The sequence below is a fragment of the Capra hircus genome, chromosome 20, assembly GCF_001704415.2.
Source record: "Capra hircus breed San Clemente chromosome 20, ASM170441v1, whole genome shotgun sequence".
In the NCBI taxonomy this organism is placed as follows: domain Eukaryota; kingdom Metazoa; phylum Chordata; class Mammalia; order Artiodactyla; family Bovidae; genus Capra; species Capra hircus.
Genome location: NC_030827.1, coordinates 3,139,761 through 3,167,324, shown reverse-complemented (window position 1 = coordinate 3,167,324; position 27,564 = coordinate 3,139,761). Strand labels below are relative to the sequence as shown.

The 27,564-nt window shown below is 40.2% G+C and overlaps 1 protein-coding gene across 1 annotated transcript in view; it reads right to left on the bottom strand.

Annotated features, from left to right (window-relative positions):
• The window catches only part of RANBP17 (RAN binding protein 17), a 356,127-nt gene that overhangs the window by 41,769 nt on the left and 286,794 nt on the right, over positions 1 to 27,564 (bottom strand). The window contains exons 21-24 of the mRNA XM_018065634.1: positions 26,327 to 26,434; positions 24,096 to 24,178; positions 11,581 to 11,795; positions 7,562 to 7,700 (exon numbers count right to left, since the gene is read on the bottom strand). Coding sequence (XP_017921123.1) covers positions 7,562 to 7,700; positions 11,581 to 11,795; positions 24,096 to 24,178; positions 26,327 to 26,434 — 545 coding nt within the window. The remainder of the gene's footprint in view (positions 1 to 7,561; positions 7,701 to 11,580; positions 11,796 to 24,095; positions 24,179 to 26,326; positions 26,435 to 27,564) is intronic.

Here is a 27,564-nt window from a genome sequence, read left to right as displayed (position 1 = left end):
ATTAAAAAGCAGAGACATTACTTTGCCAATGAAGGTCCATCTAGTCAAAGCTATGGTTTCTCCAATAGTCATGTATGAATGTGAGAGTTGGATAATAAATAAAGCTGAGTGCTGAAGAATTGACGCTTCTGAACTATGGTGTTGGAGAAGACTCTTGAGGGTCCCTTGGACAGCAGGGAGATCCAACCAGTCCATCCTAAAAGAAATCAGTTCTGAATATTCATTGGAAGGACTGATGCCGAAACAGAAATTCCAGTACTTTGGCCATCTGATACAAAGAACTGACTCATTGGAAAAGACCTTGATGCTGGGAAAGATTGAAGGCAGGAGGATGAGAAGGGGACGACAGAGGAGGAGATGGTTGGATGGCATCACCGACTCAATGGACATGAGTTTGAGTAAGCTCCGGAAGTTGGTGATAAACAGGGAAGCCTGGCGTGCTACAGTCTATGGGGTTGCAAAAAGTCAGACATGACTGAGCAACTGAACTGAACTGAACTGAACTGAATAGGGGTGGTGGATGGGCAATTTAAAACAGGAAAAATATAATCATTTTTGTCATTTATCTTTCTCTCTTCCCATATGATAGCTGGCCTGAAACTAAGAATGCTAGTGAATGATTAAGAAAAAAATTTAATATCATGTCAAGCATATTAGGCAAGCCACAATTCTATCACTGGTTCAACTATTTTGCACCTCCCTCTCATTTTTCTCACTGAGGCTACAGTGGAACTGAAGTTTGCTTACAACTCAAATAATACCTATAAATGCCTTTTTGAACATTTTTCACCATTGGAAAAGAAGAAACCCAAGTAATTACTTTCAGCAGTCTAATCCTCTTTCTTGAAGACAGAGGGCACAATTCACCTGCCAAACTGTGACCTATATCAGGTGGATCCAGCAGGGTAGTAAGGTGAAGAGGAATGGGTTTTAAAGACTCCTAGAGCAGGCAGTTATTAGTTGTATGACCTTAGGCAAGTTGTTTTACCTCTCTGAGCAGCAGCTTACTCATCTGTATAGTGAAAATAATATTACCTAATTAATTCATTCAATATATACTTATTGAGCACTTACTATATGTTAGCAACTGGTTAAAAAGCAGTGATCAACCCAGTCAAGAAGGAAGCTTACAAGTAGGAACTAAGGACAAACAATACTATTAACATCTTTGATCTAGTTTTAGCATGCAGAGTGCTTCTGAGAATGAAATGAATGAAGAACACGTATGAAAATACTTATGACCGCATCATGAACAGAGTCCACGTCTATGGTCAATACGTTCGTTAAGTGGCGGCACTGGAACTTAAATTCAAGTTCAGTATTCCCTCCATTATGCCACTTTGTCAAGATTCCTTTGAGAGACTTGTTAAAATGCAGATTCCAGGCTAAAGATCACAGTTTGTGAGTACAACAGAGCCATCTGCAACTAATTCAAAAGCTTCAAGTACCGCTATGATATGAGACAAAAGAATGTTAAGACAAACTGTAATAAAAAAAGACAAGGCTTCAGTTTCTGTCCATGAAGGATTAACTGCTATGAGAATGTTTTCCTTCTGCCATAAACAACTAGAAAACAGGACAAAATATATGAAACAACATTTTTCAATTACTGCACAAGAAGCAGTATAGGACTATCAAACCAGAGAGGAGGGAAACAAATGAGGTAATACCTACACAACTGCTCAAGCTTATTGCCCAAAGCAGCTTCCAGGCTGCTGGCCAGGAAAGGGGAACCCAGACAAAGCCAACTGGTCTCAGTGAGGTGAATCTGGGGAGGCGGAGGCAGCTGGAACTTCTGGTATCAGAAGTGGGAACTATGTGAGAAGAGAGCTCTGAAAATCTGTAGAGGAGTTCTTTCCAGTCTTTGAACAATGTAACAGAGACACAGAACACGTGTAATTGGAGTTCCAGAAGGAAGAGAGACAGAGAGAGGCAGAGTGTAATTATCTGAATGCAAACTGATTACATCATTTGATGGTATAGATTATAAACCTTAGAGTACCACTAAGAATTAAGAAGTATGGCTAATAAGCTCATAGGGGATATAGAATGGAGCCATAAAAAACATTTAATTAATCCAAACTAAAAGAAGGGAGGAAAAAGAGACAAAGCAAGAAAAAACAAATAGCAATATTGTAGATTTAAACTCAAATATACTGGTAGTTATCTTACATGTTAATGGCTGAAACACTTTATTAATAGAAGGCAGAGATAGTCAGATTTCATATAAAAATATGACCCAACTATATGCTATATTAGGCAAATATGTCCATATCCTAACCCCTGGAACTTGTGAATGTGTTAGGTTACACAGCAGAGAATAAAGTTGCAGATGGGTTAAGGTTGCTAGTCAGTTGAACTAAAAATAGGGGGATTATCCCTGATTATATGAGTGGGCCCAAGGTAATTCCAGGGGTCCTTGAAAGTGAAAGAGAGGCAGAAGACATCAGAATCAACTGGAGACGCACCTGTGGGAGAATGCTCAGCTATTCAGTGCCGCTGGCTTTGCAGACAGAGGACAGGAGCCAGGACAAAGCATGCAAGCGGTCTCTAGAGGCTGAAGAAGGCAGGAGACAGCTCTGCTGACACTGTGATTTTAGTCTGGTGAGACCCACGCCAGATTTATGAAGTAAAGAACTACAGGACAGCAAATTTATGTTGTTTTAAGTCATCAAGTTTGTAAAAAGGTGTTACAACAGCAACAGAAAATACCTGATGTCGATAAGAAACCAACTTTAAATACGGAGACACACAGAAAGATTAAAAGTGAAATGATGGAAAATGAGGCTAACTCTAATCAAAAGAATGCTGGAGAGGCTAGTAATACCAGACAAAGTAGATTTCTGAGGAAAGAATATTGCCAGAAATAAACTGTGTCATTTCATAAGGATAAAGGGGTAAATTAATCAAGGGGACATAACAATCCTAAATATACATACACACACTTGGTAACAGAGCTTCAAAATACTTCCTACAAAAACTGATAGTACTAAAAGGAGAAATGGCCAAGTTTATAATTATGGTTAGAGGCTTTAGCACTTATCCTTTGGTAATTCAAAGGACAAGTAGAAAACAGACAGACAGACAAAAAAATAACCAGTAAAGATATAGAAAATGTGAACATTATCCAGCAATTAGATCCGACGCTTAGAGAACATTCTTCCCAACAACAATGGGATACACACTCATTTCAAGTGCTCATGAAACACTCACTGTACTTTGGACTATAAAAAGATCCAATAAGAACAACTGAGTATATTCTATGACTAAAATAAAATTAAACTAGAATTAATAACAGAACTATCAGAAATTAAACAATGTGCTTCTAAGTAATACGTCATTGGTAAAAGAAGAAATCACTAGGGTAATTAAAAAATACTTTTAGCTGAATAGAAAAAGTCCCCAAATAAATAAAAATTTTATGAGTTATAGCCACAGCAGTGCTTAAAGCACTAGATTTGTATATGAGAAAAGAAAAAAGGTCTAAGATCAGCAACGTAAGCTTCTACTTGGAAAAACTAGAAAAGGAAAAGCAAATAAACTGAAGAAAGGAAATTATAAAGATCATACATGAAGTCAATGAAATAAAAAATAGAACAATAGAGAAATCAGTGAAAAATGAAAGCTGGTTCTCTGCACAAAATTAATAAACCTACAGCCAGTATTCCCAAGAAAAAAACACACAAATTGCCAATGTCAGGGATTACACAGCGAACATTACTAGAGATCCTACAGAAATCAAACTGTGTAACAAGAGGATGGCGGTGGTAGTTTAGTCGCTGGGTCATGTCCTACTCTTGCAACCCCAAGGACTGTAGCCTGACAGACTCCTCTGTCCATGGGATTTCCCAGGCAAGACTACTGGATCGGGTTGCCATTTCCTTCTCTAGGGGGTCTTTCCCACCCAGGGACTGATGCGTCTCCTGCATTGCAGGCGGATTCTTCACCACTGAGCCACCACGGAAGCCAAAGCAAGAGGGTGACATGAACAATGTTATGTCAATAATGTCAGATAAACTTTAGATGAAATGAATAATTTTCTTTAAAGATACAGCTATCAAATGCTACTCAAGATATAATAGGAGACTGGAATAGTCCTATATCCATTAAAGAAATTTAATTTATAGTTAAAAACCTTCTAACAAAGAAAAATCTAGGCCTAGTGGTTTCACTAGGGAATTCTATTAAACATTTAAGGAAGAACTGGTAACAATTCTACACAGACTCTTTAAGAAAATGAGAGGAGGGAACATTTCTCAGTTCATTTATGAGAGAGAGCCCTATATCAACACTAAAGCAAGGCAAAGATGCGAGAAGAACAGAAAGCTATTAAAGGAGAACTACAGAAGAACCCATCACAGCTGTCATGAACACAGATGTAAAAATATGTATCTAATTTTTAGAAAGTTTTACCTATTAATTTATAAGCAGGACAATACGTCGTAACCAAGCATGGAATGCAAGGTTGCTTTAACATTCAAATATCCATCAATATGATGATTAATACCATGCAATATATTAACAGACAAACAATGAAAACCCTAAGATTATCTTAGTATATGCAGGAAAAAAATGTGATAAAATTCAACACCCATTCATGATAATGCTCTCAGAAAACTACAAAAGAAAGAAATTTTCTTAACAAGATAAAGAAGATCTACAATAAAACCTAGTGAATGAAATGAAAGTCACTCAGTCGTGTCTGACTCTTTGTGACCCCATGGTCTGTATACTCCATGGAATTCTCCAGGCCAGAATGCTGGAGTGGGTAGCCGTTCTCTTCTCCAGAGGATCTTCCTAACTCAGGAATCGAACCCAGGTCTCCCACACTGCAAGTGAATTCTTTACCAGCTTAGCCACAAGGGAAGCCCAAGAATACTGGAGTGGGTAGCCTATCCCTTCTTCAGCAGATCTGCCTGTCCCAGGAATCGAACCGAGAGCTAGCTAATCTTATACTGAATGGTGAAATAATATCTTTCTCCATAACACTGAAGACAAGGGAAGAATGTTTGCTACCATCATTTCCATTCAACATTTTACTATAGGCTCTAGCTAGTGTAATAAGGTATGAAAAAAAAAAGCCATACAGATTCGAAGAGGTAAAACTATCTTTATTTGCAGACATATCTGTGTAGAAAGACACATCTATCATGAAGAAATCTATAAAAAGCTACCAGAATTAATAAGTCAGTTTAGCAAGGTTACAGAGTACATGGTCAACACATAAAAGAAATCAATTGCAATTCTACATGGTAGCAAAAACAACATATATTGAAATCAATACCATTTACAAGAGCATAAAAACATAGAATACTTAGTTGGATAAGACTTAATATTCAAAACTTCAAAAATGCTGTGGAGAAAAGGTAAAGAAGACCCAAATAAATGGGAAGAAATGCCATTTTCAGGGACTGAACACTCAGTCTTGCTAAGATGCCAGTCCTCCCCAAACTGGGCTATAGATTCAATGTCACCAATAGGGATTCTCCTGCTCGTTTTTTAATCTAACGAGAGAAATCGACAAGTTGACTCTAGTATTTTTTTTTTTAAAAAAGAGGAAAAGGCCAGAATAGTCAAGACAATTTATAATGAAAAAAACAAAATTAGAAGGCCATACTATCTGATTTTAAGACTTACTATAAAATTAGGATAGTACAGAAATGGCACAAAGTAGTCTAACAGATAAAGAATGCTCTTCAACAATGTGCTAGAACAATTGAATATCCATGTTAAAAAAAAAGAATTCTAGCTTTTATCTCATAATAGTGAGTGAAAGTTGCTCAGTCGTGTCCAATTCTTTGTGACCCCAGGAATTAACACAGTCCATGGAATTCTCCAGGCCAGAATACTGGAGAGGGTAGCCTTTCCCTTCTCCAGGGGATCTTCCCAATCCAGGGATTGAACCCAGGTCTCCCGCACTGCAGGTGGATTCTTTATCAGCTGAGCCACAAGGGAAGCCTCTTAAAATATGATGTACAAAAATAAATTGAAAGAAACATAGACCTAAACATAAGAGCTAAAACTATAAAACTTTTAGAAGAAAACACAGAAAAAAACCTTTATGGCCTCGGGTTAATAAGCAAAGATTTCTTAGGATAGGACACAAAAGACATGATCTCTAACAGAAAAAAAATAATTGGACTTCCTCAAAATTGAAAACTTTTACTCTTCAGAAGATACTGTTAAGAAAATAAAAAAGACAAGACAAAGTTGAAACAATATTTGCAAAACATATATTTGAGAAAAGGTTTGTATCCACAATATATAATGGACACTTTCAAGATAAAATAACTCAGAAAAACTGGGTAGAAGATTGGAACAACCACTTTACCAAGAAGACAGATAAATGGCAAATAAGCATGAAAAGATGCTCAAATTAACATCCATTAGTGAGATGCAAAATTAAAACACAAGGAGAGTCCACTTCATGCCCATTAAAAGGATTAAGATTAAAAAGACTGATAATCAGGACTTCCTTGGCAGTCCACTGGTTAAGAATCTGCCTTGCAATGCAGATTCAATCCCTGCATTCCCTGGGTTCAGTCCCTGGTTGGGGAACTAAGCTCCTACAGGCCATGGAGCAGCTAAGCCCGAGCGCCTCAACTACTTGAGACTGAGCAGGGAAACTACAATTAAAGACCTTGCATGACACAAAAATGATACTTCCTGCATGCCACGTCTAAGATCCAAAGCAGCCTCTGTCTCCTACCCCCCAAAAGACTGAAAATAGCAAGTGTTAGGGAAGATAGAGGGCGACTGGAGCCCTTACACACTGCTGCAGGGAGCAAAACGGTGCCGTCACTTTGGAGTAGTTTGGTAGATTTTAACAATGTTGAATATGCATCCAGCATACAACCCAGAAATTCACTGTGGTATTTACTCAAGAGAAATATTTGTCCATAGAAAGACTTGTACATGAATGTTCATAGTAGCATTATTCAAAACCACCAAATAATGGAAACAACCCAAATGTTATCAGTTGGTGAAAATATATTAACAAATTAACAAATGTGGTAATGTATACAATGGAATAATACTGAGCAACAGAAAGATAAAAACTGATTCACAGAAAAAGGCATTATGCTAAACGGAAGAAGCCGGACGCAAAGGACTATATGTTACATGATTCCACTTATATGAAGTTCTGATAAAGGCAAACTACGGTGAGAGAAAGTAGACAGTAGTTCCTTGGGGCTGGAACTAGGGGAGGGATTGATTAGAAGGGGTCATGAGGGAGCTTTTGTGGTGATGAAAATGTTCTGTATCTTGGCTGTGGTGGTTCATGACTACGTTTATACATTTGTCAAGATGCACTGAACTGTTCACTTAAAATCAGTAATTTTTACAGTGTGTAAATTATACTTTAATAAAGCTGTTTAAAAATAAACTGTACATCAAAATATGAAAAAGGGTATTTTCTGTCTTTTAGGTAATAGTTACAATCTTCCACTTTGGTTAAACAATCTTTCCCATTTTGTAGGATGATCATCTCAAAAGCACCTACTCTAAGAGACCACAACCAAGTTCTTCCTCTCAAAACAATGCTCTCTCTGATACTCACCAAGAGCAGTGAGTCCCTCTGAGATGGATGTGAGGACATACAGGAGTACAGGAGGATCTAAGCTGGTGATGAAGCTCATGTGGTCCTGGGTGAGACATTCCAAGAGTGGATAATACGACTGGCTCAGTTTCCGATATTGCTATAATAGAAATACTAGATGTCAAGCCACAGGAAAGCGAAAGACATGCTACAGTTCAGCGAGAGTTGCCATGCATAAGGCTGGAAATTGTGATCTTATTTACACAGAAACATATAAACAAACATAAACACATAAAGATATATAAAACAATTAGGTTGGTGCAAACATAATTGCAATTTCAGACTGCGAATTTTAAATAATTATGAAAATGAAAGTGTGAAAGTGTTAGTCGCCCAATCGTGTCCGACTCTTTGTAACCCCATTGACTGTAGTCCACCAGGCTCCTCTGTCCATGGGATTCTCGAGGCAAGAATGCTGGAGTAGGTTACCATGCCCTTCTCCAGAGGATCTTCCTGACCCAGGGATCGAACCCAGGTCTCCAGCATTGGTGGTAGATTCTTTACTATTTGAGCTAGCCAGGAAGCCTGGGTATAAATCATTTTAACTAGGCTCAAATGCATCTTTTTAAATCAAAATAGGAACCATTATAATCAACACATTTTTGCCAATGAGAAATAAGTTTGTTTATTCCTGTAGCATAAAAATCCACGTTTTGGGATTCAGTGAACTCATGAAAAGCATTTTCTGGTTCCTGCCGGTTGTGGAAGCATTTTCCCTGAAAACAGATATGCCTGCAGACGTGGTGGCCGGCTGGCGAGAGGTCAGGTGGGTATGGTAGACGAGGCAAAACTTCACAGGCCAGTTCATTCAATGCTTGAAGCATCGGTCGTGCGAGGTGCAGTCGGGCGTTGTTGTAGAGAAGAACTGGGCCCTTTCTGTTGATCAGTGCCGGCTGCAGGCACTGCAGTTTTTGGTGCATCTCTTCAATTTGCTGAGCATAATTCTCAGATGTAACGGTTTCACCAGGATTCAGAAAGCTGGAGTAAGATCAGACCGGCAGCGGACCATCAAACAGTGGCCATGACCTTTTTTTTTTGGTTCAAGCTTGGCTTTGGGAAGTGCTTTAGAGCTGCTTCTTGGTCCAACCAGTGAGCTGGCCATCTCCAGTTGTATAAAATCCACTTTTCATCACAAGTCACAATGTGATTGAGAAATGGCTTGTTGTTGTTGCGGAGAATAAGAGAAGATGCCACTTCAAAGCGACAGTTTTTAAAATTTTCAGTCAGCTTATGAAGCACGTATTTATCAACTTTCTCCACCTTTCCAATTTGCTTCAAATGCCGAATGACTAGAATGGTCGACACTGAGTTCTTCAGCAACTTCTTGTGCAGCTGTCAAAGGACCAGTTTCAATGACGGCTCTCAGTTGGTCATTGTCAACTTCCAATGGCCGGCTACTGTGCTCATTTGCAAGGTTCTCATTGTCTCCACTGCAAAACTTCTTGAACCACTACTGCACTGTACTGTATGCTGTGCCTCGTCACTCGGTCGTGTCTGACTCTGTGCAACTCCATGGATTGTAGCCCATCAGGCTCCTCTGTCCATGGGGATTCTCTAGGCCAGAATACTGGAGTGGGTTGCCATGCCCTCCTCCAGAGGATCTTCCCAATCCAGGGGTTGAACCCAGGTGTCCCACACTGCAGGTGGATTCTTTACTGCCTGAGCCACCAGGGAAGCCTGACTGCAATGTTCATTAGCAGTTTCTGGGCCAAATGTGTTGCTGATGTTATGAGCTGTCTCTGCCGCTTTACAACACATTTAGAACTCAAATAAGAAAATTACTCGAATTTGCTTTTTAATATAATTTCCCTAGTCTAAAATAAATATAAAATAAATGGCAAGTAATAAGTCACTAGCAAAAAATATAAAGTGATGAATGTGTATTAAAATGTTGTAAAACATAACCACATTTATTTAAGAATGTATGGCAAATTCAAAGTGCAAATGACAAAGTTCAACAGTGCAAAACCACAATTTCTTTTGCACCAACCTAACGTGGAACAAATGATGTAATGATTCTCAATTCAGTATTTAAAGGAATTCTAACAAAAATACCTTGATCTCTAGAAGTCCTGATTTGAAGCTATAGTATAGCATAGCATGTAACAGTTAAGCACAAGCAACACTGTTGTAGTGTGGAATTTAGAAGGCTGAATTATTTTTCTGGGCTGGAATAATATGACACACAATAGTGCTTAACAGGGGCTAGGGAACCTTTTTTTTTTAACACAAAGAAATCTGCTGTTATAATAGGATTTGGTATCATCATCTGCTGTATTCACACAACGTCAACCCATCTAACTAAATCATAACTGGGTAAATGGCTTAATATTTACCATACACAACAGGCAAAAGATAAGTGCATGAGAAATACACCTGGAAAACCTCAAATGAGACTCAAACCAGTATCAAAGAAGCACAACACTCATAAGAGAAATAAACCATAGCAATATTTATTACAGTGAGATTAAGACTACCTCCATAAAAATCACATGGGGGTGCTTGTTAAAAACGCAGTTTTCTGATCCCCAGTTCAGACTTAACAGAATGAAAACCTCTGGAATGAGGTCCTGAAAAGGGCATTTAAAAAGTATATTCTAAGGGAGTCCTCTGCATCCTCAATTTTGAGATTACTGAGGTAAAGCTTTGCTTGTCTACTAGAAAAAAAGATCAGAGAAAATCCTGGAGCCATATCAGGTTTCTTTTTTTTTTTTTGGTGGGCTTCAACTGCTAAATGAAGAGTTCCCTCAAATGAGGAGGCTGTAGCATATGGCTGATCTGACTTAAGTTTCTACTCCACAATTTCTGTCGCACAGGCAGCCTTCAACGAGCATTCCATTCTACTGTAAAGAGGCTGGACACCTTTGGCTCGAGACGCATTTTTTTGTTTGGTTTTTGGGTCTTTTGGGCCATGCTGCATTGCTTACAGCATCTTAGTTCCTTGACTAGGGACTGAACCTGGGTCCTTGGCAGTGAAACTGCAGAGTCTTAACCACTGAACTGCTAGGGAATTCCGAAGATGTGGTTTTATGAAGACTAGCTTAGAAAGGTGGAAGAGGGTACCACTAGTCCACTAGAATGTCAAGAAGCATTTCTCCTACAGGATGACTAATGCAGGCCCCCGGATCTTACTTGTAGTCTTGGGCAGGTGGGAAAGCCTGAGCATAAGTTTAGCTGTGTTACTGAAGCAATTACTGCAACCAAGCTGGGCATATATTAGCTTTTGTGTAATCAGGCAGAGATATTTAAAAAAAAAAAGTCTAATAATGACACAGCTCAGTGGAGGAGCCTGGAAATTTGAATTCCAGCAAGCACCCCAGGTGATTCTGATGGGCTTCAAAGTTTGAAAACTACTGACATAAATCACTAAAACTAGACAGTAGGGTAGAAAAGGGACCTAGAGATCACTTTGTTTAATTTACTCATTTTAGAGGTGAGGAAATTGAAGCCTGGAGAAATAGAGAAGGTGATTTATTCAAGGTAAATGACCAGTGAGTGGCAGAGTTGAGACTATATACCAGGTTGCTCAACTTCTAGTTTAGCACTCTGTCCACCGTATCAGAATGTTAAGGGAAAGGAAAGCCAAACAGCATGGAAGTAGACAGTTGAAGGGAAGGAAGGAGAAGATCCTGCAGTCATCTGGCATTTCTGCCCCAGGAAACACAGACCCTTTCTGAATTGTGAGCACAGCTGTAAGCAGTTAGTTGAAATTGCTAATTACACTTTCTGTAGACACAGAACTCGGAACACTCTAGATGACCAATCTGTCAGAAGATGCAGTTTTCAAAACTACACATTTAATTATATAAAGACAGCCACTAAAGTTGTTCTAATTCTTTAAGCTAAATCAAATGCTGCCCTAAAACATAAAATGATCTAGTGCTGTTCTAACTTCTCGGGCTTCACTGTAACAATTCCATGCCTGTGGTGGTGTGACTTCACATTTCATACAGAGACTCCCATGATACAGGATTGCTTACTAGCAAGTCACTGTGGGACACTGACAGCAGCATTTTGACAAAGGCTTGGAGTACATTGTCAAAGTGGTTGTCCCCATACAACTTGAAGACGCCAAAGCTGACATAATTTCCACACAAGGCAGATTTGAGAGCTGAATAGCAGATGGAGATGCCCTTGAGTTTCATTGGATAAATCTGATCTTTTGAGAGGCTCCCAAGGGACAGGATCTGATTACCTGTTTCAGGGTGAAAGCAGAATGAGAAAGTGACATAAGTAGATGTCATCCAAAGCAGTTACGAGGCACATATTCAACATTCTCACTCTACTGCTATGGTTCACGCTCCCCTACCGCTGTTCCAAGATTCACACTGTCCATATAATGAGAAATATAAATACATAAGGCAGTTTATATGGGAAGTACAAATGGCCCAGTGAAAATCAATCAAAGGTACTGGAGAAGTTTGATATTTTGGTCTGGATGGCGATTACATGAATATATATGTAGATACATAAAAATTCATTGAGTTATACTAAAGATTAGTTTATATACTTGAATATTTACATTATCTCTTCTTCAATAAGAAGTGAAAAAAGTAGGAATAAATAACCAACTAAGTCAGGAAAAGATAACTTAGAGATATAAGTTACTCTAAATTCTGGGGTGAATTTTCAAATTTTCAGCTTTTTCACATGAACTTGATATTGAGCTACTTCACCTTTAGGAGGATCACAGGTTTGGGACATGAAGTAAATGAAATAAGACACATAAATTCTTGGCATAGTACACAGTAAATGTTACTTCCCTTTTCTCCTTAGATCCTTTTTCAGAAGACCTAAAGAGATGATCATTTAAAAACTGTACTTAAATGCTATGCTTGACCATCAAAAACAAAGTAATGTTCATATAATTATGTTACAGTTTTTCTGGTTAGCATTTACAATCAACAATTTCTCTTTCTGAAATGTGTGCTAGTAAGGCATATTACTAGACAATATCCAAGAATGCTTTGTGAAAAATTATAAAGTCATATATGTTTCTTAGCTCTGCTTTTTCCTGTTCAAGTAAGTAACACTTCTAAAATTGAAACTAAATTCAATTTACAAAATTTAGAGGCTTACTGTTGTGGTTCTGTACTGTGTCTATTGGGCTAAATAAGAATTAAGTTTCCCAGAACTCATTTCCCTGTACAGTTGTGGGCTAGAATTGAGCAAAAGAGAAATCTATATGAGACTTGGAAGATGAAAGTGAAGTAGCAGCTAGGACTTTCTGAAGGTTGTTGTGATTAGAGGCTGTGAGAAAAAGATGTAGAAATACCTCTGGGTTTTAGTTTGTCCTTGCTTTTCCCTGCTCTGTGTGAAGAACTGCAAGCCCTGCTGACCGATGACCCCAAGCCTACCTCCAAGAGCTTGGCAGCAAACGAGCAGAGCGGCAGCTATACAGAGGCAACAGCCTTCCACTGAGTCCAAACCACTACACTGGTCCCCCTCACTCCAGTCTTTCAGGGTCTCACCCTAGCAGCTGGGTGTCTCCAGCTTTTAGATGTCCTTGCCAGTTCCAACTTGTCCACCATGCCATTATTTCAGGAGGCCTGATTAGTGATTTTTCTCCTGGACTTCCAATGCCCCCCTTGGAGGTCCATCTTGCCATCTCTGCCCAAGACAGTACAACGTCTAATTCCTAAAATAAACCTCCTGTCCCATCAGGGTCACAGCGTTTGCTTTCCCTGTTTGAATCTCGACTGCTACGAATACTATGAAAACCATACGCTCACTAGGAGGTTAAGAAGGACCACTCATTCTAGCAGAGTAAGAAGCAGGACCAGGCCAAGGTGATGGTTTCCTGCCCTTATCTGCCTTTCTGAAACAGTTTCGTACACGTTTTGTTTTTTGTTTTTTTCTTTCTGTGAATCCTTAGAAGCCCAGTGGCTTTGCCTATATAATCTATACATCTGAATGACACCACCACTGTGTTGGCTGAGGCATATCTTGGAATTTACTCCATACCACATTCTGTACCGTCTCTCATGGTCTCATCCTAACTTCTCTTAGAAAGATATGGCAAGTTTCAACTCAATATGATAGCATTTCCTTAATATCTACTGGTGGGAGAATAGATTTGTAAACAAGTAATTCCATACAATGTGACAAACACTATCAGAGACATATGTCAAGATTTTATGGGGACAGAAGAGACTGGCTTTGCTTGGGCAGGACAGCAGGGTAGGAAAGGCTTCACAGAACAGGTTGCTTCTCAGTGATCAATCACCACCTCTCAGATGGACTTGAAGGGAGAGAAGAGTATTCCAGAGATTAAGTGCTCAGGCATGGAGGCCTGAAAGAGCAGGGAGCTGCAGGAGAGGCCAGTTCTCAACCACTGCTTTACCACCTTCGCCTCCAATCTAAACCAAGATACACGTTCCCTGTCCCCTTCCCTTTCCCGGGAAAGAAAAGCACTGCCTGCACGTGATGGAAAAAGCAGGATAATCTGGTGGTAGTGGTGGTGGTTTACACATTTTGAGTTAAGGAGGCTAGGGTCAAACAGAAAAGTAGGTCATCTTCTGGGGACTTCCTATGCTGATGTCCTTATGGGGAAAGTGAAAATGAAAGTGAAGTCGCTCAGTCGTGTCCTACTCTTTGCGACCCCATGGACTGTAGCCTACCAGGCTCTTCTGTCCATGGGATTTTCCAGGCAGCAGTACTAGAGTGGATTGCCATTTCCTTCTCTAGGGGATCTTCCCAACCCAGGGATGGAACCTGGGTCTCCTGCATTGTAGACAGACGCTTTACTGTCTGAGCCACCAGGGAAGTTGGGCTTCATTGTAACAATTCTATGCCTGTGGTGGTGTGACTTCACATTTCATACAAAGACTCCCATGATACAGGATTGCTAGTCACTGTGGCACACTGACAGCAGCATTTTGACAAAGGCTTGGAGTACATTGTCAAAGTGGTTGTCCCCATACAACTTGAAGATGCCAAAGCTAACATAATTTCCACACAAGGCAGATTTGAGAGCTGAATAGCAGATGGAGATCCTATATTCTTCAGCACAAGATGTAATAGGTAGACTAAGAACTGTGTTGGGAGAAAATGTTTGATTCTAAAAGACTAGACAACCTATAGTAAAGAAGGATTAATTATTTAGAATCACAACTTTTATCTCGTATTGAAGTTGCAATCTGGCCTACATGTCTTTTGGACTATTTCAGACACACCTGTGTTAATTAAACCAGTAATTAGCATACCATTATGACCTTGAAAAAGTGGAATGAGTAAAACTTTGAAAGAGGAAACTGTATTTCATCATGCTCCAGTGGTTTTGCATTCCATGGTGGCTATAAATGACTACAGAAGAGAAGGCATGTCCACATCATTTATTCACCCCGTCAGCATTATTCAATTTATGTTATTCAACAATCCTTACTGAAATCGGAGTCCCTGCCCTCAAAAAGCTTAAAATCTAGCCGTTAGACTCACATTGCTCTAAACAAAAGTGATCAAGTTCAGATTTTGTTCTAATGTTCCTCTTTGCCTTCCCTATTCCACCCCACCCTATAAAGTCCCATTTCCTTCCTTCCTAAGAGGGAGATCTTTATTACACTGATGGACAGCTGGGTGACGAAGGCAGCCACTGAAGCCAGTAACAGTTGCCACTTGTAAAAAAGAAATGATACACTTTCTGTAATGAAATTAGAGACTTCCAAAGTTTAGAATCAAAAGGGAAATCTTTAACTGTTTCCCACCGACTGTATCTGTCATAACTGGGAGCAATTACGGTAACAGCACTCATAACTCACAAGGCTCTTATGTGGAGTGAAGGAGACAGCGTCAGTAAAATGTGTACCCCAGTAACCGGCACAGCGTTCATGCAAACTATAGCCATACACAGTAGTAAGGGCTCTTTTCTCTCTGCAGTCTATTAGCCAGTTAGGTCAGACATGGGGAGCTATGGCCTGAAAAAGAGGAGGCGGTAAAGCTGAGTGTGTCTGGTGTAGAATAATGTCACTTTCTTCTAATACATAATTCAAAGTAAGTATTTATTTGACCACGTTCCCTCTATTCCTTCAAAAGAGAACTGGCTGTAGAGCTTCACAGTGCGGATCTTTGGCCCACACTCTATCATTTCTCTGTGCCCTCAGAAGAACACATTGTAAAACACCATTTATTCATTTGGCTGCATCAGGTCTTGGCTGTGGGACACGCACGGCAGCTCTTCATTGTGTCATCACGCTTCTCTCTAGTTAACGGCTTGCAGGCTCAGGAGTCGCGGCGCGGGCTCAGGAGTCGCGGCGCGGGCTCAGGAGTTGTGGTGCGGGCTCAGGAGTTGTGGTGCGGGCTCTCTAGTTGCGGTGTGGGCTCTCTAGTTGTGGTGCAGGCTCAGGAGTTGCGGTGTGGGCTCTCTAGTTGTGGTGCGGGCTCTCTAGTTGTGGTGCAGGCTCTCTAGTTGCATTGCAGGCTCAGTAGTAGTGGCGCGGGCTCAGGAGTTGCGGTGTGGGCTCTGTAGTTGCGGTGCGGGCTCAGGAGTTGCGGTGTGGGCTCTCTAGTTGCTGTGTGGGCTCACGAATTGCGGTGTGGGCTCTCTAGTTGTGGTGCGGGCTCTCTAGTTGCGATGTGGGCTCAGGAGTTGCGGTGTGGGCTCTGTAGTTGCGGTGCGGGCTCAGGAGTTGCGGTGTGGGCTCTCTAGTTGCTGTGTGGGCTCACGAATTGCGGTGTGGGCTCTCTAGTTGCGGTGTGGGCTCTCTAGTTGTGGTGCGGGCTCTCTAGTTGCGATGTGGGCTCAGGAGTTGCGGTGTGGGCTCTCTAGTTGCGGTGCGGGCTCAGGAGTTGTGGTGTGGGCTCTCTAGTTGTGGTGCGGGCTCTCTAGTTGTGGTGCAGGCTCTCTAGTTGCATTGCAGGCTCAGTAGTAGTGGCGCGGGCTCAGGAGTTGCGGTGTGGGCTCTCTAGTTGCGGTGCGGGCTCAGGAGTTGCGGTGTGGGCTCTCTAGTTGCTGTGTGGGCTCACGAATTGCGGTGTGGGCTCTCTAGTTGCGGTGTGGGCTCTCTAGTTGTGGTGCGGGCTCTCTAGTTGCGATGTGGGCTCAGGAGTTGCGGTGTGGGCTCAGGAGTTGCGGTGTGGGCTCTCTAGTTGCGGTGTGGGCTCTCTAGTTGTGGTGCGGGCTCTCTAGTTGCGGTGCGGGCTCAGGAGTTGCGGTGTGGGCTCTCTAGTTGCTGTGTGGGCTCACGAATTGCGGTGTGGGCTCTCTAGTTGCGGTGTGGGCTCTCTAGTTGTGGTGCGGGCTCTCTAGTTGCGATGTGGGCTCATGAGTTGCGGTGTGGGCTCAGGAGTTGCGGTGTGGGCTCTCTAGTTGCGGTGTGGGCTCTCTAGTTGTGGTGTGGGCTCTCTAGTTGTGGTGCGGGCTCTCTAGTTGTGGTGCAGGCTCTCTAGTTGCATTGCAGGCTCAGTAGTAGTGGCACGGGCTCAGGAGTTGCGGTGTGGGCTCTGTAGTTGCGGTGCGGGCTCAGGAGTTGCGGTGTGGGCTCTCTAGTTGCTGTGTGGGCTCACGAATTGCGGTGTGGGCTCTCTAGTTGCGGTGTGGGCTCTCTAGTTGCGGTGAGGGCTCTCTAGTTGTGGTGTGGGCTCTGTAGTTGCCTTGCGGGCTCAGTAGTTGCGTTGCAGGCTCAGGAGTTGAGTTGCGGACTCAGTAGTTGCGTTGCAGGCTCAGGAGTTGCGGTGTGGGCTCAGTGGTAGTGGCATATGGGCTTAGTTGCCCTGTGGCACGTGGGATCTTAGTTCCCCAATCAGAGATCCAATCTGCATCCCCTGTGTTGGAAGGCAGATTCTTAACCCGTGCACTACTAGGGAAGTCCCAATAATAGTTTTTAAAAAAGGTGCAAGGGCTAAGATATATGGTGGTTGTCTCTTATACCAGGAAGAATTAACAGTATGAACAATGTTACTTCCTGGTTTATAAAGCAATCTATTACACTGATTTACTTTTTATTTTTCCCTTTTAATCTCTAAAATTTTAAAGTTAATTTGATATTTAGCTGACAGCTCTATAGGTTGAATGTCTTCATTTAGCATCAGAACAGTTATGGGAGCAAGCTTGCTGACATTATTTCAGGTCGCTCAACCTACTCTGTCTCTGCAAACCAGCCAAACCCCCTGGATGTAAGTGGTTTGAGACAGAAACAAAGCAGTGGATATGGAAAAGAATATAGTATTTCCCTTTCAGGTTGAAAAAGATTAAAACAATGCAGCATTGATAAGCATGTGGGAAATTAAGAAAATTGTTGGGAATGTGAATTACTATAACCATTCTAGAGGGCAATTTGGTTAAATTTATTAAAACTGTGTAAATCCACTTTTGGGAATACATTCCAAAACCAATGTTCACTACCATCTCTCACCATCTCCCAGCATTTGCACTTAGGCACAGTCTCTGTGAAAGCCAGCCTCTCAATCTGTTGAACTAGCTCCCCTCTCCTTTTATGTGCTTCAGAACAAAGCACAGCAATTCCCCCTTTCTCTCCTATGCAGTCTTTCTCTTTTGAAACAAAACCTTCTCTTGGCCCTACTTCCCTTTGTAACGAAACTCCTTAAAAGAATTGTTATCGTCTTAAAAGAACTGTGTCTTCAGTTTTCCTGATTCTCTTTTACACCTACTCCGCTAAAAGTGCTCTTTTCAAGGTTCCTAATAACCTTCTTTTCCCTAAATGTAATGGTCAACTCTTAGTCCTCACCTCTTCGATTCACTGGCTGCTTTTGACACAGCTGACTAGACACACTCTCTCGATTATTCTCTTACTTCAGTGTTTGCTCATTCTCTCCTTTGCTGGTTCCTCCCCTTCTCCCTTCCCTCTTAACACAGAATACTCTAAAACTTAAACCTAAATCTTTTATATTTAAATCCACACCCCATACCCTGGCGACCCTCTCTTGTTTTGTAGCTTTAAATATCACCTAAAGAATTAATGACCCATATTTGTTTTTCTAGACCAGACCTTTTCTGATCCTCAGACTTGTATATCCGACTCTGTATTCAACACTTCCACCTGAATGTCTACCATCAACACTTCAAGCTCAATGAAGTCAAAAGGGAACTTCTGATTTCCCCCTCATACGCAGTTTCAGCCTTTACCCTCTCAGTTAATGGTAACTTCATTTTTCCAGTTGTTTATGACAAAATCCCTGATACATATATCCTATCCATCAAGAAACTGGGTTTTACTTTCAGATGTATGCAGAATCCAACCACTTTTCACTACCCCCACTGCCATCACCGTGGTCAAAGCTGACATAAAATCATGTCAGCCCTCTGCTCAAACCATTCTAAAGTCCTCTTTCCCTTGGATTTAAAGTCCTGATAATATATACAGGATATGACATTACATGACGTTGCTTTTGTTATTACTCTCTCTTGTTCACTCTGCTCCAGCTACCAATATTCCTACGGTTATTCCGACATGCCAGATACACTTCTGCCTCAGGACCCTAAAACTTGGTGTTCCTTCAGCCTAGGACACTCTTCCCTGAGATATCTGCATAATTAACCCCCCCCCCCCCACTGACTGCAAGTCTTGGCTCAAATGTCATTTTTTCAAATGATGCCTATTTTGATCACTGTACTTCATACTGCAACATGTTTCCCAATCCCTGGCACTTCTAACACTTTCTTTGCTCTCTTCTTTTTTTCTTTTTCCCATAGCACTTACTACTTTCTGACATACTAAATAACTTTTTTTTAAGTTTTACTCACTGATATATCCAGAGTCTGGAACCATATCTGCTACTCTCAATATATATACTTACTGAATAAGTCATGCTCACGAAGCTGAAGGTACACAGTTGCTTGCTGAAACAGTGCATGACAGTGAAAGATTGCATGTTTATAAGAATTACATTTACCAAAAGGTGAGTAGTTAAATTATAGTATGACCATAAAATGGAATACTTTGCAGCTATTTTAAAAGATAAGGCAGAAAAAATAATGAAAAGCCAAAGGAAAAAAGAGATATGGTAGGTTTATATACAAGTTAGTATGAAGTAATGGCCATGATATAGGTAAAAAATAGCAAATTACAGATTAGCAAGTATACTATAATAGCACTTCTGGAATAATACATGTATATGCACACATAAAAAAGTATCAAAGAGTGCACACTCAACTGTTAAAAGATTTTGAGTGATGAGATAATCAGGAATTTTCACTTTCTACTTCATACAGCAATTCTGAGATCCTTCAGTTTAGTAACAGACTATTTTAATATTTTATATTTATATGCTTTTATAAAAGCTATCATCTGCTTGAAATGCTCTCCTCAAACTTCTGGGCCCTACTCTTATTTCCTTGTCTGGCCCCTCAGTTTGAGTTAGAAACTTTTGGGCTCCCATAGCACTCTGTATGCTTCTTAAGCATGAAAGTGAGCACAGTACGTTATAATCCTTTATGGACTTGACTGAATCCACTGTTGGACTCAACTAAGAGAAGAATCAGTAAGATTCTTTTTTGTGTATTTCTCTTCCTCTCTAATTCTCACAGTATCAAACATACAGTAAACGCTTGATAAACAGTAGCAGCATGGCTGAAAGATCTATTGAACTCTAAGCACTTGTTTGGAGAGCACCCTTATTTAACAACTTGCTTATCATTTTTTGCTTGTGTGCTGCTGCTGCTGCTGCTAAGTCGCTTCAGTCGTGTCCAACTGTGCCACCCCAGAAACGGCAGCCCACCAGGCTCCCCCGTCTCTGGGATTCTCCAGGCAAGAACACTGGAGTGGGTTGCCATTTCCTTCTCCAATGCATGAAAGTGAAAAGTGAAAGTGAAGTTGCTCAGTCATGTTCGATTCCTAGCGACTCCATGGACTGCAGCCTACCAGGCTCCTCCACCCATGGGATTTGCCAGGCAAGAGCACTGGAGTGGGGTGCCATTGCCTTCTCCTTGCTTGCGTGCAGAAGTGGCCAAGTCCAACACACGTGGGTTCACTGTGAAATGTACTCCTCAAGGCCTGGCACCCTCACAGTACTGATCACTCCATCTCCTTCATAAAACTTTGGTGAGCTTATTACTCTATTACTCTGTTGTTCTATGTCCTTGACCATGATTCTGAGAGAATGTAAGGTTATATCCATGGTTCCTGGATGATCTGGTTTTCAGAACTGTTATCTCCTGGTAACATTTTATCAAGTCTCTAATTATTTCAAGGCCAATACATCCTTCAGCTAAATTTTTATAATCATTTAAACATAAGTCATAATCCTTCTAGTAGTACATACCAGTAATTTTCAAGCTCTTTTTATCAAAAAGTATCTTTAAGCAGGTGACCCCTATTGCAAATAAATCTAGTGTAACAATAAATAGCTGCAGTTCTGGTTGAAGTGGCAGTAGAGTCCTCTCCTCCTCCACCTCTGCAGGGTCTCTGTGGTATTATCACGGATCTCTAGGGCTCTGAAGAACCCAGTTGGAAAACCACCGGTCTGTTTTCTAGGTCACAGCAAATAACAGTGGCTTGTATATCACTTTACAAATTCAATTTAAGCATAGTATTAAGCCATACCTTAAATGTACCTGCAACATATATTGCTCAAAGAACCCTGATGTAAATTCTTAGGTACAGCGAATAATTATAGCTGCTCTATCCATTTTTTAAGTTTAGATCTTTTACACATTGAGGTTCCTTAAATTAGGCACCTAAGGAAGAAATAAAAGCAGTTCCATTCTTGCCAGTCTTATAAAGACAATCACTATTTTTCCCTTCTGTGCACTCTTCAACCAATAGATGTCACTAAAGATACCATTACCCAGAGGCAAAGCGAAGAAAAGATCAGACAAATGGAAATTGAGCATAAAAAACATCCAGTTCTTAAAACTGAGAAGTAGGCTTCCAAAGTAATAACATTTATTACACTGCATGCAACATTTTAACCAAAAATTTAAGAAAGAAATTTCTTTTATTAAGTTGCTCGGGCTGAATGGATCATAGCACTAAATTTTGAAATACATGTTCTTGAAGCAATTTAAAACTCATTAGAAATAATAGGCTTGGGCTAGTAGAAAATGTGGTAAAATCTAATCCTCATCCAAATGTTACCTGGGCTGCACAAACAGGAAATTGTTTTGTGCTACTGTGGCTAACCTCATTGCTGACCCTGAGCTGTAACGGCAAGAGCAGCTGAGAGCTGAAGCAAAATTAAAAACTTACATCAAAGTATATCATGACAGAATGTAGATAAATAAAACAGCATATCGAAAGTATTATTTTTCTGCCAGTCTCACTGAGCAGCGAGGTGGAGGTATTCTACAAAATATGTAACAAATCAGGCGCGTTTGGAAATGAGTCCTTCCCCCACTGCACTGCCTCAATCATCAACAGCACAAACACTGCCCACGCAGGTGAGCAGAGAAGCAGCCCAGTGAGGATGGAACAGAAGGGATCCCAGAGTGTTCTGGCCTCTCTCCTACATAGGTTTTCCCTTCCTTCACCTTGGCTTACCCAGAAAATAAGTAATGCTGGCTCTACTGTACCCTTCTAGCCATTTTTTTCCCTCACCTTCCAGACTCCTGGATGGCAGCCATAGGATCTTTCTTCAATGAGCATATCAGAATCTCCAGAGGTAAAAGCGTGAGTAATAAAACATTACACAAGATAAAGACAGACAAAATCAGCTTGGCTGATCGGGGCCAGCATGTGGGATTAGTGAAAGCTGAAAAAGATTTTTCTGCTACTCTGTGTAATAAAGTGCCTGGGTCAAAGTCACTGGTAACAAAGTTGAAGGTCATTTTTCTATTGAGCCTTCATTTACTTTAAGTTTTAGGATAAAAATCACCATACTTTAAAGAGTGCTTCAACAAAAATACCCTAGGTACAATCTTCATGTGGCAACTCCCAAGTGGCAGAAAGAAATATGGAAAGACTACTGTCTGAAGTTACACAGACTTTGAATGAAATTCCCATCTATTTGCTAACTATGTATTATTTGGCAAATCTTTAACCTCTATGAGCTTCAATTTCCTCATAACAGTAAACACGGTAGTTAACTTATCTAAGGCCTTTCCGTGCACTATGTAACTGAATCCTCATAAGCACCTTCTAGACTTCCCTGGTGGAGCAGACAGTGAAGAATCCACCTGCAACGCAGGAGACCAGCATTTGATCCCTGGAATGGGAAGATCCCCTGGAGAAGGGAATGGGCAACCCAGTCCAGTATTCTTGCCTGGAGAATTCAGTGGACTGAGAAGCCTAGCAAGCCACAGTCCACAGGGTCACAAAGAGTCGAACATGACTGACTAGCACAGCAATCCTAACTAGACAGAGAGGACAGTAGGTATTCATTATTTCTAATTTTATACATGAGAACACTAGGACAAGGAGTGTCTTAGCTGAAGGTCATGGAATTGATACGTGTTGGTACTAGAACTGGTACTCAGATCTTTTAATCTCCCCAAACTGTGTTTTTTCTAAGATATCATGCTTTTGGAAAAAGGTTCAGGCACACATCTTTGTATGATAAGACACTAAAAGGAATTAGATATACCCCGAAAACACAACAGAAGCTTTACAAAATTCTGTAGAATCTGTTTTTAGGTATTCAAAAAGAAGTATGAGAATCACAGGCAACTTCTGAGGCCAAACATAGAGTTGGCTGTTGATCTGGGAAAGGAAGAACAGACAGGCAAAAAAGAAGAGGACAGAGAAAAGGAGGACCCCGGGAAACATCTCTCAGGGAGAAGAATCCTGCAAGGAGTCCAGCCTGCAATCAGTATTCAGTCAGTGTGTGGAACACCAACTGAAGATTCTTATCTACTGTGGCATTCCTGGCTACATAAAGTTCTCAGAGAGCTGAGAATTCCATTGATGAAGCTGTCAGAGTTGGCAAGCAGAAAAAAAAATTACCAATTTTTTTTTTACTATAATTGAATAGGACAATCATTTCTGTAGAACACTGATTCTAAGGGTATGGTGCCCTCAAATTCCCTATAATAAGACATTTACTGCTCTTTACCAGGATGAGATGACTGGATGGCATCACTGACTGGATGGACGTGAATCTGAGTGAACTCCGGGAGTTGGTGACGGACAGGGAGGCCTGGCGTGCTGTGATTCATGGGGTCACAAAGAGTCAGACACGACTGAACGACTGAACTGAACCAGGAGATCTCCCCCAAATTCAGTGTCAGTGACACACTGGTTTAAGCATGCTTTGACCCAATATACTAAACTCCCTAATTTAAATTTTAGCAGTTTTCAATATGCTGTAACTCTTCAATCTCCTATTTCAATATTGTATCTATAGTGCATTCCCTTTGCTCCTGACACGAAAGTTTTAGCTAAAAGAAAATTCATCAGGTTTGTCAGGCAAGATCTGTAGTCAAAGGCATACTATTTATTTTTCCTGATGTCAGTATGATAGCTACCCAGCTTTTTGCACCCCTGTTATCTACTTCGCAAATTCATACAGATATGAAGTTTCAAAAGAACAAAATAACTAACATCTTTCTTTCCTCCAAAGAGATAAAAGTTATATTGCAGAGACAAATATGGAAAAGGATACTCACCGTAAGTGCAAATCATTTTACTAGCTTCTCTGAAGAGAAGAATTCCATTAGGAGATGATACATCAAAATTCAAACGCTGGGATCTGAGAAATACAGCAAAAATTTAGACTGTATGTACAGATAAAGAAACAAAATATAGGATTAAAATACCCAGAATTCTCATTTATTACAAGTAGCAACAGTACAATTATCCTTTTTTAAAAGTATTATTCCATTAAACAAGTGGTGACAAAATGTATGTGCTAATTTTTTACTAAAGATACTAGGACAATACAATTATTTTCATTTATTTGCTCATTCAAATAATTCATCTTTTATCTGTCAAAACGATATCCTGACGTCCTACATTACAGACCTCTTAGCCCCCTTTCCTTTCATGCAAATGTCTGATAGATAATAATAAAAAAACCAAGTATGTCAGTTTATATAGATACTTGTATAGAAATTTACACTTGAGATCTCCTGTAGTGCCTAATATACATCTTTAAAACAAATGAGAATATAACAGGAAATCTAAGTACCTTTAATACTGCTCATATGCATAATGGATCATCTGATACTTCAAGCATATTTCAAACACATTAAATTACATACGGGGCTACAGTTTCCACTGCACATAGCTCAAGTAAAGAGAAACAAATCCCAGAAGTTCTAAATGAGAACAATTTTACTTCCCTAGTTTCTGATAGGTGGGGGGACAGTCTGAAAAGGGCAAAGGACTGACATACCATCCTGGCATAATATTTGCTTTTTAAACATCACTTTGACTTTAGTTGGCTCTAATCTGCCTTGCTGCTCTGCTTTCAACAAATAACCATATATTTCTAAAAGGATCAGTAAAATATGAAACACATCATAGCAAAGAAACACCAGGAAGCAAAGATACTTTGCTAAGGAATAGAATACATTGCTAGCTCTCTCTGTGTTTTCAAAATGCTTTAGAATTAAGTGCAGTTATAACTTATTAGAAGCGCTATTAGAAACATTTGATGGCTGATATACAATTCCAATTAAAGAAATGTATGTACACAATTCACATTAGGTTTCAGAGAAATATAAACAAGATAACATCTTCTGATATTATAGATTTTTGCCAAGTAGTTCTGAGAACAATTGTGCAACATATGAATTATCCATCTATGGCAGATATAAAATATACAATGTAATTATTTTTTTCCTTTAGTATTAAATGTTTTATCAGTAATTTACTATTAATTATCTTGCTGAAAAATAGTAATTTAATAAAAACTAAATTTCTAATATAAAATATATAGCTACCCTTCCTTTAGTCTTTAAGGCACCTAGAGAACAGTTTTTTAAAAAACCTAACAGCTTTCAAAAGAATAATACTCACATTTATTTATCTGCCAGGTCTTTTTCCACCTCTGGTTGTAAAATTTTTAAATTATTGCTGTGAAACACTCAGCACCAGAGATTAAATTAGAGATGCAATCCATACTCCTTCCCTGTCTGGATATCTCCCTTCCGACACGCAGTTTACAAAGAGGAACTGATGAAACAGGATCGCTACGTGACAGGTAGTCTGGTGCTAAGCCATATTCATAACGACACATTTTAAAGTGCTAAAACCAATTAGCTGATTGCCGTGTTTCTCTTTTAGCTACACCTTTGTTAATATTTATATGCAAAGAACCCGAATCTCTGCTTCTCTGTGCAAATCACAAGGTTAACCAGGCAATTTCTGAGAAGTGTTGTAGTTGCTATTTAAATAAAAACTGTGAGTGCATAAATCAACCACATATGTGCATTCTGGCACAAAGGAAGAAGGATACCTTAAAAGTCAAAGCAGGGACAATCCCCAGGGCTTTTTGAGACAAACTGTATGTCCATGAAATGCTCTTGGTGCCTCATCCACAAAATAAAGCATCTCAACTCAGAGACCTCTCAGCTCCTTTTCTCCTCTACAGAAAGCAGTGAAACAGTTAAAATCACCTTTCCTGAATTTCATGCTTTTGAATCTTTTAAATAATGATGGCTGTGGTCTTCCAACTTTTCCCCCAGTTGCCAGAGTCTCCATATACACCTAATTCTCTCTCCCCAAAGCTTTCAGCCTTGTATCTCTAACTCTATTGACTTTGCCGATCATCTTAAGTTTTGGTTCCTGGGTTCTTGCTAAGCCTTAAATACACACACAAAGCAGGAAAGTCTGGCCTCTGAAGCACGCTACCAGATAGCGGACTACTTCTCCACTTGCCTATCACACCTCGTACCTGTTTTGCATCAGTTCTGCCATGAGTTTTAAGATGGGAGTTGTACATGCTGGCTCTCCATACCATTGCTCAATAGCCCTCTGAAGAATAGGAAGATATGTTGGGTACCTGTTATGAAGCTTGTTAAAGAATATAAGGGTCAAAAGAAATATTGTTCCTGAAAACTGGTGCCACTGAAAAAGAAAAAAAATAAGGAATCCACACGTCTTCTATGTGTAGCATACTTATGAAGTACCACGTAAATAACATATGATATTTACAGCAGTATACTTAATATTTGTAGGAAAGGAAAATAAATTTAGTTCATGAAGGTAAAACATTTGAACTGCTATTATCTGAGTTTCTTGCACTTCAAATTACTGAAGAAAAAAATTAGTGATTATATAACTTTTATCAATAAAATACATAAAATTAGAAAGTGAAAGTGTTAGTAGCTCATTCATTCGTTAGTAGCTCATACGACTTTTTGTGACCCCAAGGACTGTAGTTGGCCAGGCTCCTCAGTCCATGGAATTCTCCAGGCAAAACAATACTGGAGTGGGTTGTCATTCCCTGCTCCAGGGATCTTCCCAACCCAGGGATGGAACCTGAATCTCCCACATTGCAGGCAGATTCTTTACCACTGTGCCAGAAGGGCACAGTAAATAGTAAACCCCATGTATTTATCTCTCGGCTTAGAAATTATCTACATACATTCTTTTCCTTTAAAAAAAATTGTTAACTTAATCAGCTGTTTAGTTTCACTGTAGCTCCAAGGAACATTTGGGATGATAGCTTGAAGAAAAGCTTTCAGTTCAGTTCAGTCATTCAGTCATGTCCAACTCTTTGAGATCCCATGGACTATAGCACGCCAGGCCTCCCTGTCCATCACCAACTCCTGGAGCCTACTCAAACTCATGTCCATTGAGTTGGTGATGCCATCCAACCATCTCATCCTCTGTCAGCCACTTCTCCTCCCGCCTTCAATTTTTCCCAGCATCAGGTTCTTTTCAAATGAGTCATTTCTTTGCATCAGGCGGCCAAAGTATTGGAGTTTCAGCTTCAGCATCAGTCCTTCCAATGAATACTCAGGACTGATTTCCTTTCGGATAGACTGGTTGGATCTCCTTGCAGTCCAAGCGACTCTCAAGAGTCTTCTCCAACACCACAGTTCAAAAGCATCAATTCTTGGGTGCTCAGCTTTCTTTATAGTCCAACTCTCATATCCATACATGACTATTGGAAAAACCATAGCTTTG